Raw genomic sequence first — 12,696 nt, forward strand, 5'->3', positions numbered from 1 at the left:
TCCTGGCTCCCTGAATTGCTCCACACCAAGCATCCCAGCTCTCTGATACTGTGGCCTCATTGGGGGTGGTGGTGGTGTCTTGCTTCCCTATTTGATACAGTATTTGGAAAATAGATAATATGTGGATTTGGGATCCTTAAAAGATACCCATGTGTTAGGAGACAGAAGGTCCTAGTTCAGACTTTTCATCTGTTCTTTTTTGGGATGAGATTAGGGTTTATACTCTGGAGCATATTTCAGGCCATACTGTGCTAAATAATAAAGATTTTGCTTAGTGATATGACTGTGTGTGAGTCTGTGAGTGTTGAATGTCTACAGTAGCTAACCTCCCTCTGGGACTCTCCCACAGGGATGAGGAAAGAAGAGCATGAGTGAATCTACCTGTCCTGTAGTTGCTTTATGATCCTCTGATGGATTAGACCGCACCGAACATTTAAAGTGAAACCCAGACTGCTATTATCAGAGGCTGCCTCCCACCCCCTACTTCTCTACTTCCTTTTGCTTTGGGGCTTTGAATTTTGAAGAGAAGTCTCACTCCTAGCAGTTGCTGCGCTTCTATTGGCTGTTCACTGGGGAGCATACCCAGATGAGGGAAAACAAGAGTGGTGCCTGGCAGTGGCTTCTGAGTCTCTTCTTTGGTTTGTACTCTGGTCTAAGCTCAGACTCACCGAAGGATCTGGAATCTGGGCCTGTGATTACAAAGAGAATATGAAGCAGGTGGCAAAGGTGACTGTGCTCCTGATCCTGGGTGAGCTCTTTTTGGACTGAGAGGAATTAGGACTGGGGTTTTCGAATGCTGACCAGGGATCTTCAATTAGGCAGGCCAACTGCTCTTTATCCAAGATGCCCAGGAAAGCTTTGTGGTGTTATTCATCACTGGCCTTTACTCAGCCTTTATGTGAAGCATATGTTGGGGGTGGGAAAGGTATTTATGGTCACTGATCACTCACATCCTTGCAAGAGAAAGAGAAAGCAGCTGCTACCACTGTACCTGTGATCCTGGCATCTCTTGAATTAGAGGAAAGGAGAGTTTTGATCGGAAATGGCTGGCAGCAAGAGTAAGGCGTAGGTTTGACTGAGAAACAGCTATGCAAACTGCATGGGGGATTCTAATCATCTTGTTTTGGGAGAGGAATGAGGAATGTGTTTGCTCCCACAGCCTCGTGGAGCCTTGCCAAGACCACCCAGCCCCTCTCCATGGCCTCCTATGAAGGGCAAGAAGTGAATGTGTCTTGCAGCCATACAAACATTGCTACAAACGAGTACATCTACTGGTACCGGCAGGTTGCCCATCAAGGACCACATTTTATTATTCAAGGATATAAGGACTATGTGTCAAACAAAGTGGCATCTCTGTTTATCTCTGCTGACAGAAAGCTCAGCACTCTGAGCCTGCCCTGGGTTTCCCTGACAGACACTGCTGTGTATTACTGCATTGTGGCTGACACACAGTGAGACAGCTGGCTCTGCACCTGTGCAGTATCCTGTGGTGGGATGGGAGTTATTGTCTAGGTGGAAATGCAGACACAGTGCTTTGCAAAGTTCCACTGTATTTTCATTTTTAGAAGGTGTAAGCATGCATTCTTATGCTACCTAATTTTTGTTACCTAGTTTAAAATCCATTCAATTTTAAATAGGCATTTCAGTTTAGATGGTGTTAAATTTAAAAAGTAAGAGAGCAGGGGCTGGAGAAATGGGTTCAGTGGTTAAGAGCACTTTCTGTGACAGCTGCTGCCCATATCCCTGGAGACCTGTTGCCAGAGCAACCAGGTTAGATCCCCAAGCCTCAAGCCCGCCCCCCCCCCATCTCCTGGCAAGCCCAGTAGCCCTGAGGTCTGCCCTGTACCCTCTTTGCTCCATCTTCCCGTTTTCATACCTCTAGCTACAATCCCAGGGGCCTGCAGCCACCAGGGACCACCAGGTGAGACACTCTTAAACCACACCTCCCAGTTGCCTACCTGCTGGCCCCTCCAGGCAAATCCAGCAGCAGCCAGTTTTGCTCTGGCCCCTCTGCCCTCCATTTCCCAGACCACAGCGCTGTCTGCATCCCTGGAGGCCTCTAACAACAGGACCAACCAGCTTTCCCTGCAGCCACAGAGGTCTGCTCCCATTAGGAACTACTAGGCCTCCAAACACAAGGAACAACCAATGGCTAAAGGACAGCATAAGGAAACAATCAATAAAAGCCAGGGTAAAATGGCCCTACCAGAACCCAGCTATCATACTAGAGCAAGGCCTGAATATCCTAACACACCTGAAGAAAAGGAAAATGACCTTCAATCTAATCTTATAAGATGAGGGAGGCCTTTAAAGAGGAAATGAATAAATCCTTTAAAAGAGATACAGGAAAATATAATCAAACAGGCAAAGAAAATGAATAAAATGGCTTAAGACTTGAAAACAGAAATAGAAGCAATAAAGAAAACACAAACTGAGGCAATTCTGGAGATGGAAAACCTAGAAAAGAGAACCAAAACTACAGACCCAGGCGTCACCAACAGAATATAAGAAATGGAAGAGAGAATCTCAGGCTTAGAAGATATGGAAAATGCTAAAGCTAAAAAGTTTCTAACACAAAATATCCAAGAAATTTGGGATACTATGAAAAGGCCAAACCTAAGGATCATAGGAATAGAAGAAGACTCCCAATTCAAAGGCCCAGAAAATATCTTCAGCAAAATCATAGAGGAAAATTTCCATAACCTAAAGAAAGAGATGCCTATAAACATACAAGAAGCTTGCAGAACACCAAATAGATTGGACCAGAAAAGAAAATCCTCCTGCCACATAATAATCAAAACACTAAATGTACTGAACAAAGAAAAGAATATTAAAAGTCACAAGGGACAAAGACCAAGTAACATATAAAGGTAGACTGGACTTCTTAAAAGAGACTTTAAAAGCCAGAAGAACCTGGGCAGATTGTCTTACAGTCTCTGAGAGATCACAGAGGCCAGCCCAGACTGCTATACCTAGCAAATCTTTCAAATCACCATAGATCGAGAGAACAAGATATTCCGAAACAAAACCAAATTTAAACAATATCGTTCCATTAATCCAGTCCTACAGAGGATACTAGAAGGAAAGAAAACTCTAACACAAGGAGAGTAACTACAGGCAAGAATATAGGAAATAATAACCCCACACCAGCAAACTATAGGAAGGGAAGCATGCAGGTATGCATGCACGCGCACACCCCCCAACTCATTGTCATAAACCAAAAATAAAAAGTCAGAATATATGACTATTGGATCTCTCCACGATGGCGCTGGCATTCTCACATGGCAGCTCACATCCCCAAGAACACAAAAGTAGGATTGCTCCCTTAAGGTGCCATGTCTTTCTCCCTGCATTCTATTGGGTGCTTGCATCACAAAAAGCACAGGGGCATCGGGGACCACCCAGGCTATAAACATCAGAAGGTAGGAACCAATGGGGTCATTACCACAAGACTATTACAATAGTTACTGTAGGAGGACCTAGAGAACTATGATAAACAAATGGATACAGGAAGCAAAACGAAGCAGTGTGTGGTATGCATGCTTATAGCACTAAAGAGGTAGAAGCAGAAGAATTGTAACTTTAATTTTTTTCAAACCTAATTTTAAATGATGGTTCTTAAATGCTTTAACCTCCCTTGTAGCCCACCACCACTAGAGGTAGTGGAAAAGAATGGATACAGGGGTTGGGGTTGGAGGAAGTGGACCTGTTTAAAAAGGTTCTTTGGAGCAACTCCCGTCTGTGTTGTCTGGAAATTGGCAGTTCAGTTCACAGGCTAGCAGGCAATGGCAGCTCAGTCTACTCAGTCACTTCACGGATACACCAGCAGTCCAGTTCGGTAGAATTGGGTTAGTTAGCATCAGTGGTGACACAACCTAGCAGAGACAGCCAGGCCTCAGCCTCGGCTCAAGTCAGCAGGAGGGACCAACAGGAACACCAGGAGAAGTTCTCGGCTGTGCCTCTCTCAGGGAACTGAAGATCAGCGAAGCCTGAGACTCACAAACCTTGCACAGCTAGCTATACCAGCAAGCCAAGTTCTGGCTCCATCACCCGATGGAGTCCTAGTTATACCCTCCAAACATCACGTGTCCCCCACATGCCTTGTCTCAAAACCACGAATTTTGTTTTGCCTCAGCACATACATCCAATCAGACAACCAGAAGTGTTTTGGTGTATTTCTATGGAGTTTCAACAAATGTAGTTCAACTACACAATGTAAGGTGGACCAATACATTTGTGTCGTTAGCAAAGAGTCCTTTATCACGTGTTCTTTCATGTGCTTGCTTTAACAGACCATCTTCTCTCCTGTGCCTGCTTCAGCCTTTCACACCCATTTCCACTTTAACTAAATGTTCCTTCACTTGTTTGCCCCAGAAAAACACCTTCCAACCGACTTTCCAAAGAAACTAAGTTTCTACTTCACAGAATTATGAACTTGAGGACAGCTTTAGTGCCATAGTAAAACTATCTCAAAAATAGACAAGTACAATTCACTCAAATATCAATACCAGCAGATAGCCATAGTTCATAATTTTGCATTTATATTTTCATAATTTACCTACATTATACGAGAAAGCTAATTATATATTGTCGGGAGCAGCCCTGCTTATACACTAAAGGCCTAAAATCAGCCATAGGCCTAAAATCAGCAATAGGCCTGACATACATGCCTGTTAGCACCAAGTCTTGGGTCTCTGTGGAAAAACACTGAAACAGATGACTAGAAGCTATTGTAAACAAGCAGCTTTGGTGGAAGGCTGCCAAGTCTAGTCATAAGGCCTTGTAGATGGATAACCTTGGTGGATAGTACCAACTTAGATAAAGATAAGTGAATCATAGTCAGAGTCATAGTGATCTGTCTCCTGAACCTTCACCCAGCTGACACTCTGTTCTGGAAGATATCTGTACTCCCCTTGAACACCTATGCTCTTGCGCCATCCCCTTCCCCACATCCTGCCTTTTTGTGTATATAACCCCTGTGTAAAAAAAGTAAAAATTACAATATGATCGGATTATAGACAGGTCGTCATTCCTTTCGTCTTTGCCTGCTCCCCCCGTTCTCTTTCAGGTGACCTCCCCGGACCCCTGTTTAATGTCCTGCTGGACAATATATAATGATGTAACAATATGTGAACCGAGATTTACTTTTTTGATTTTTTAAAATTAATTTATTTTCTTGAATATTACATTCTGATTACAGTTTCCCTTCCCTCCTTCTAGTCCGTCCCCCTCCCCTCCCCCCATCCACTTCTCCATTTCCTCTCAGAAAAAGACAGGCCTCCAAGAGATGTCTATCAAATATGGCATATGAAGTTGCAATCAGACTAGGCATTACCCCTCATATGAAGCCTGGATGAGGTGTCCCCAGTAGGAGGATAAAAGTCCCCAAAGCAGGCAAAAGTGTCAGGAACAGTCCCTGCTCCCTCTGTTACGAGTCCCACATAAACATAAGCTACAGAACTATAACATATATGCAGAAGGCCTAGGTTAGACCTATGCAGGCTATCTGATTGTCAGTTCAGGCTCGATGAGCCCCTATAAATCCAGGTTTGTGGATTCTGTGGGTTTTCTTGTCCATCACCCTCAAACTCCTAAAATCCTTCTTCCTCTTCTTCCCCGGGATTCACTGAGTTCTGCCTAATGTTTGGCTTTAGGTCTCAGCATCTGTTTCCATCAGTTGCTGGATGGAGCCTCTCTGATGGTGATTGTGCCAGGCTTCTCTCTATGAGTATAGTAGAATATCAATATCATTAGGAATAATTTCTTTACCTTTTTTCTTTTTTGTCTGGCAAGTTTTGGTTCTATGTTAGGCCCTTGGGCCATCTGGCTTCTGGTTTCTGGTCCTCCAGGCAGTGTCATGGGTGGGCTCCTCATGGCATGGGTCTCAAGCTGGACTAGTTATTGTTCAGCCACTCCCACAAGTGCTGTGCCACCCTTACCCCAGTACATCATGCTGACAGGACAAATTGTAGGTTGAGAGTTTTGTAGCTGGGTTGATGTCCCTATCCCTCCATTAGAAGTCTTGCATAGTGGTAGGAGAAGACTGTTTCAGGATCTGTATGCCCCATAGCTAGGAGTCTTAACTACGGTCGTCCTAATAGTTTCCTGGGAGTTTCCATTTCTCTAGGTTTCTACCCAACCCCGAATTGCCTTTCAATTCCAGTTGTCTCCCAATACTCTCCCTCCTCACTCCCCCAACCTGATCTCTCCTGTTCCTGTCTCCACCCACCACTAGTCTATCTGAAGTATAGATTCTATTTCTCCTCTAGGAGAGCTATGCATCCCCCATGGAGCCTTCCTTGTTACTTTACTTCTTTAGGTCTGGGGTTTGTGGTATGATTATCCTTTACTTTACGGTTAATATCCACTTATATGTGAGTGCATAATATTTCTGGGTCTGGGTTTCCTCACCCAGGATATCCTCTTGACCATGTTTTTTGCCTCTCTCTTTTCTTTCCCTGTCCTTTCCTCCCTCCTTTATCCCCTTTTCCTTCCTTCCTCTCTCCCTCCTTTCTTTCCTCTTCCTTCCCGCCCCCCCCCCCCCCTCCCCCCCCCCCCCCCCCCCCCCCCCCCTTCCCCCACACCCTCCCTCCTTCCTTCTCTCCCTCCCTCCTTCCCTCTTTCCCTCCCTCCCTCCTTTTTGAGATAGCATCTTACTATGCAGGCTGGTCTGGAACTTGCTATGTAACCCAGGACAACTTTCCACTCCATCCCTTCTGCCTTAGTCTCCTGTGTGCCAGTGTGACAGATACGAGCCACTATGACTAACCAGTATGCAACTTTTTGATAATTTGAAATTGTACCTTTGAACTATGAGATTCACTCAAATTTAAAGTAGGAGTCAGAGGAAAGTTAAACAGCAATGCTAAAGACAGCTGAGCTGTGTTCCGGCTCTCTCTCACAGACCTGAGTTTAGGTTATAATTATGTATCACATTATTCATATACTAAGTAGTAGAAGTATAAGCACTGTGATTAAGGTTTAAGGATAAGGCTTTACTCTTAGGAAGCCATACAGGATGAGCCTGTGTTTTATTTTTTTTCTTTCTCTTTTCCTCCCTGCCATCCTTCCTCCCTCCCTCCCACCCTCCCTCCCCTTTTCACTTCTTTCTCTCTGTTTCCTTTCTCTTATGCCTGTTCCTCCTGCCTGACTTAATTATATTTTCATCCTTCTCCTTCATTTTCTGTTTTCATCACCCTCCACCCCTGCCTCTCTCCATTTTTTTTTATTTTTGCCTAGAACTTGCTATGTAAATGGGGCTGGCCTCGAACTTGTGACTATCCTTGTGACTTTGCCTTTCAAGTACTGGAATTACAACCACCCCCCAACCTCCACTTCTAATTTAGTTTTTTTTTTTAAGTAAAAATTTTATCAATCCTTATGGAGGTTTGAATGAGAATGGGCTCCATAGGCTCATATATTTGAATGCTTGGTTCTCGGTTATAGTTAGTTCTCAGTTAGCTGGAGGTGTTGTGGGAAGGATTAGGAGGTATGGCCTTGTTTTTAAGAATACTCACCCTCGTGTTTAGTCTCCTATCTGTGAACCAACACACTGAAAGGACATTGAAGTAGCAATTTTGAAACCTCAGTAAAAATAGGACTATGGTTATAGGTTTGAATTCTGAATTGGTAGAGAACCAGTCATCAGTAGGGGGAATCTTTGTAATAGACCTTCCCAGACTATTAATAGTTAATCCTATTAAAGGACAAACCACCTGCTTTCACACACACACACACACACACACACACACACACACACACACACTCACTCTGCTGGAAGAAACATGTATTTGTTTATAGCCTATCAATCCTTAGCCTAATATTTTATGTCATCTTTATAAAAAAGTACGCCACATATCCATAATCTCAGTTCATTAATGATTTCTCTATTACTGTGATAAAACACCATGGCCAAGGTAACTTACAGAAGGAAGAGTTCCTTTGGAGCTTACAGTTCAGAGGATCCTATGTTGGCAGAGTGGAGGTACCAGGCAGTAGGCAGTTGAAATGGAAGCTGAGAGTTCACATCTTGAATGCCACACATGAAACAGAGGACAAACTGGAGATGTTACATGAATTTTTGTGAGAGGACAAGGCTACAGAGGTTCCTACACCTTGTATTCCTGCTCAGGCTATTTCAAGTTTAACTAGAATTGGATCTTGATGGAGAATCCTGTGGAAATTATCTAGCTTTATTCTAGGAACTCAATATCAAAATGTCCTAGCTAACTCATCTGTTAAAATATCTGATTGCACAAAACCCCCTTCAGATAACTACTTAGCTTATGTTAAACTGCTTGCTTCTGACAAACCCCCTTGTAGCTGCTGAGCAAGATGCCAGGACACAGTTTCTGTTTTCAAAAAATCCTGTGCTCTAGACACTCCATAGGATACGAACACCTGAGAATAGTCTCAGATGGCTGGAATAAAGACTTTGAATTGGCTACAAACTGTGTCTCATCTTTTGTGGGATCCTCATAATATTTTGAAACCTCAAAGCCTGCCAGCAGAGACATATTTCCTCCAGAAAAGTCACCTCCCCACCCACCATAAGTCTTTCAAATTAGCCACCAACCAGAGATCAAGCATTCAAATGCTTCAGGCTATTCAGGGATGTTCAAACTACCAGACTTAAAAAATTTGTCCTTCATGAGGAATGACTTCAAAGCCATGTTAGCTTTCTCATCATATTCTAGTGGCTAACTTTCTGGTTGGAGGGAGCTATTGTTATTAACACTTGCAACTGTATTTGTGTTCTATTGCTGTGATAAATGGCATGACCAGAAGCTAGTCATGGGAGGAAAAAGTTTATTTCAGCTCAAGTTCAAGGTCATATGTAGTCCTTCATTGTAGGAGCTCACGGCAGGACCTGATTCAGAGACCACGTAGGAGTTCTGCTTACTGCCACTTTTATTAAAGGATATTCCACAACACTGCCTATTTATTGGGACTGGGAAAACGCCAGAAATTGAAGGAGCAAAGCCTGCAATAACACATGTATGACATACTTTATAAGTCTCTGTCCCTTTGTTCAATATTTGTGCTTACATTCTTTCCATAGGTGATGTTTTCCTCTGTAAGAGCTGAATAAAGATGATCTGATACCCAGCTGGTTGCTATTGTTACAGTCTAAAAGTAGAAGGATGAGGAAGAAGACTTTTACTTTCATTTGGTTAGCAGACTAAATGATACCAGTTCCCTGACTTCAAACAGGTTAATCCTGTTGTTCAGTAAGCATGGGAAACTCCCAGCTTTCCTGAAAGATCTTGGCAGTGTGCAGAGAACACAGAATGCAAGTCTGTACTCTATCTTTTCACTATGTTTGCTCTCTGTTACATGATGCCAATTTTGATATTAGACACACTTGAAACTTACTTCATTGACTTACTATTTAGTGGGTCTGAATGTCCTGGAGGTACAGGATCAGAGAGGACTGGAGCAGCTGGTGCAGCAGGCGGGAGCCGTCCACAAGGGGGCAGAGCATCCCCGCTCCTACAAACTCACAAAGAGACTTTTTGCTTGCCTGCTGTAAGAGCAGCCTGCAGTCAGTAACACTTTGTGCAGACACTGTGGAAGCCTCAGTGTTGTGGAGGACAGAGGAGGTGCGCTGATCACAGAAGTATCCTGTCTGTCTGAAGGCCACAGTCTGGAGGGAGAGCAATGAAGACAGTGACTGGACCTTTGTTCCTGTGCTTGTGGCTGCAGCTGAACTGTGAGTGAGAGCTTTTGGGGAACAAGGTGTTTGTCGGTGTTCATTATCAGTCTGTGGAGCAGACTGGCCTTGTCCAGATTGCCTGAAATCATGGTAGGAAGGAAAGCAATGTCTGGAGAATGGCAGCCTGATGGTCTTCTGCTGTTTCCTTTGGCACAGGTGTGAGCAGAGGAGAGCAGGTGGAGCAGCGCCCTCCTCACCTGAGTGTCCGGGAGGGAGACAGCGCCGTTATCATCTGCACCTACACAGACAGTGCCACTGCTTACTTCTTCTGGTACAAGCAAGAGCCGGGGACAGGTCTCCAGTTGCTTATGAGTGTTCTTTCAAATGTGGACAGAAAAGAAGAACAAGGACTCACTGTCTTACTGAATAAGAAAGACAAAATTCTTTATCTGAACATTACAGCTGCTCGTCTTGAGGACTCAGCCACGTACTTCTGCGCAGCCAGTGCACAGTGCTCCCCAGGCACCTGCTGCCTGCACACAAACCTGGGGACAGGGGGAGCAACCTTAAAAATTGTTTTGAAATAGATTCTTCCACTTTATTTTTATTTATTTATTTTTTGTTTTTTGAGACAGGGTTTCTCTGTGTAGCCCTGGCTGTCCTGGAACTCACTCTGTAGACCAGGCTAGCCTCGAACTCTCGAACTCAGAAATCTGCCTGCCTCTGCCTCCCAAGTGCTGGGATTAAAGGCATGTGCCACCACTGCCCGGCTCCACTTTATATTTTAAGTAAATGAACATCCTAAAATACCTAGAAAGTTAGCATCAATTGGACTGAGACATTTTGAAGAAACTTTTTACTGAGAATGAATTTCTTTTTTAGAATGTAAACTTTTATTATTTTTATGTGTATGAGTATTTTGCCTCCACATGTCTGTTACTTCTGTGCCTCGTGCTGGCTGAGGCCAGAATAGGGCATAGGATCCTTTGGAACTGGAGTTACAGATGGTCGTAAGATGCCATGTGGGCTCCGGGAATCAGACTTGGGTCTTCTGAAAGAGCAACCAACGCTCTTAAACCTTAGCCATCTTTTATTCTTTAAAGCTATTTCTGTTAAGCACTCCTTCTATTTTGAAGGCCAGATGACTAAAGTACAATAAATAATAAACTACTGTGTATTATATGACAATGACAGCTGTATAAAGCTCAGGATAGCTAAATTTGGGGCTATCTTGGCTTCTCTTTTATTTATTTGTGCTTTTGAGACAGAGTCTCACTATGTAGCCATCTTTGGACTAGAACTTGCTATGTAGACCATACTGGCCTTGAACTTATAGAGATACACATGCCTCTGTCTCCAAAGTGTTGGAATTAAAGGTATGTCTTACCTTGCCAGACACTTATTATATACTATTTTAAAAATCTTTACTTTTGATAATTGCGAGCATGTACACAATGTATATTAATCATATCCATTCCATTCCCCCATTTTTGTCCCCCCCCCAATGCCTGACACATTTTCCTCCTATCTTCATGTCTTCTTCTTTTATTTGGTTACCTTCTCCGCCAGTCGGTGCTGTCTGCTGGAACAGTGACTGATGGTGACTAGATCTTGTGCAGGTGACCATAAATTCAGTGATTTCACAAGTGCAATGGCCAGGTCATGTCCAGAAGACATAGCACTTTCCCTTGTCTTCTGGCTCTTACACTCTTTCTGCTCCCTCCTCTTAGATGTTCCCTGTGCCTTGGGCAGCAGTTGATATAGATGTCATATTTAGGGATGAGGACTCTCATCACTTTGACCAGCTAATGGTATCTTTATTAATATTTATCTTTGACTATTGCAGAAAGTGCTTTTGTCAAGGCTAAGAGCAGCACCAATTTATGGATGTAAACATAAATATTTAGAAGGAAGTTTGACATGTCCATCTAGTTAAACAAAAGTAGTAGATTACCTACCCCTTGGGGCTGTGACCAGGTTTAAAATAACAAGCAGGAACTCTCTGTTGTGAAGCAAGTCTCAAATTTAGTTAGAAAATTGTTGGTTACCCCCAAATCTTCATGCCACTGTTGCACCACGGACACTTTTTACTGGCAAGTTGATATTGTAGCATTCAAGGTTCATTGTTGGGCCATACATACATACTAACAGATGTCTTTTCTCCCCCAGCAATCTTCACAGGCAGCAGGAAGGAAGTTATCAAGTCATTTACAGCTTGATTTCTTTCTGCTCTGCAGCCGAAGTGTGTTGTGTCTTCAGCAATGGTATAGCCCTATGAAGATATGGTGGGCATGATGGTTATTATTATTTTTTGTCACCTTTATACAAACTCCAGTCATCTGGGAAGAATAGGTAAAATTCAGATAATGCCATCACCAGATTACCCCATAGGCCAGTTCGTGGGGGCATTTTCTTGAGTAATGATTGATTTTGGAGGGCCCGACCCACTTTGGCTGGTACCAACCCTGTATAAAAAGCAAGCCAAGTGAGGCCACAGAGAGCAAGCCAGTAAGTAATAGTCCTGCATAGCCTCTAATTGAATTCCTGCCACCATGTTTCTGTCTTGAAACCTCTTGAGGATGGACTTTAAGCCATGATGAAATAAACTCTTTTCTCCTAAAGTTGTTTTTGGTCATACTGTTTATTGTAGCAATATAAAGCAAACCAGCACAGTGGACAATCAAGAGAAATGGTGATAGCCCATGTTTTTATGGAGGGGTTCTCTAGTGCTTCTTTGACCCGTAACTTTAAGGAGGTATCTACCATCTGGTACTGAGATTTTCATGTCTTCTGAGAGAAAGCATTGTCTACTCATGAAGGGTATCTGTAGCTAAACTACTTTAAAAAAAAGTATGTTTTAAATTTAATGTTATGGGTTGAATGATAAATGTCCTCATAAGGAGAGTCTTGATACAGCAGTTACATAACTCAGGGAGGCTTTGAGGTTGTCTAGTCTAGTCTCACTTTATTCTCCCCCTCCCTCTCCCTCTCCCCCTCCCTCTCCCTCTCCCTCTCCCCCTCCCCCTCTCTCCCTCTCCCTC

General features: G+C 43.4%; 2 gene segments (V, D, J or C); both read left to right on the forward strand.

Moving 5' to 3' along the window:
- Window positions 1-652: 652 nt before the first annotated feature.
- LOC114639692 lies at window positions 653-1,455 on the forward strand. The segment is given in 2 exon segments: window positions 653-748; window positions 1,160-1,455. Coding segments are annotated over 2 exon segments (336 nt in total).
- Window positions 1,456-9,598: 8,143 nt separating this feature from the next.
- On the forward strand, window positions 9,599-10,242 carry LOC114639693. The segment is given in 2 exon segments: window positions 9,599-9,712; window positions 9,872-10,242. Coding segments are annotated over 2 exon segments (423 nt in total).
- The last annotated feature ends 2,454 nt before the right edge of the window (window positions 10,243-12,696 follow it).

Source organism: Grammomys surdaster, unplaced genomic scaffold, assembly GCF_004785775.1.
Source record: "Grammomys surdaster isolate TR1022 unplaced genomic scaffold, NIH_TR_1.0 125750, whole genome shotgun sequence".
Lineage (NCBI taxonomy): Eukaryota > Metazoa > Chordata > Mammalia > Rodentia > Muridae > Grammomys > Grammomys surdaster.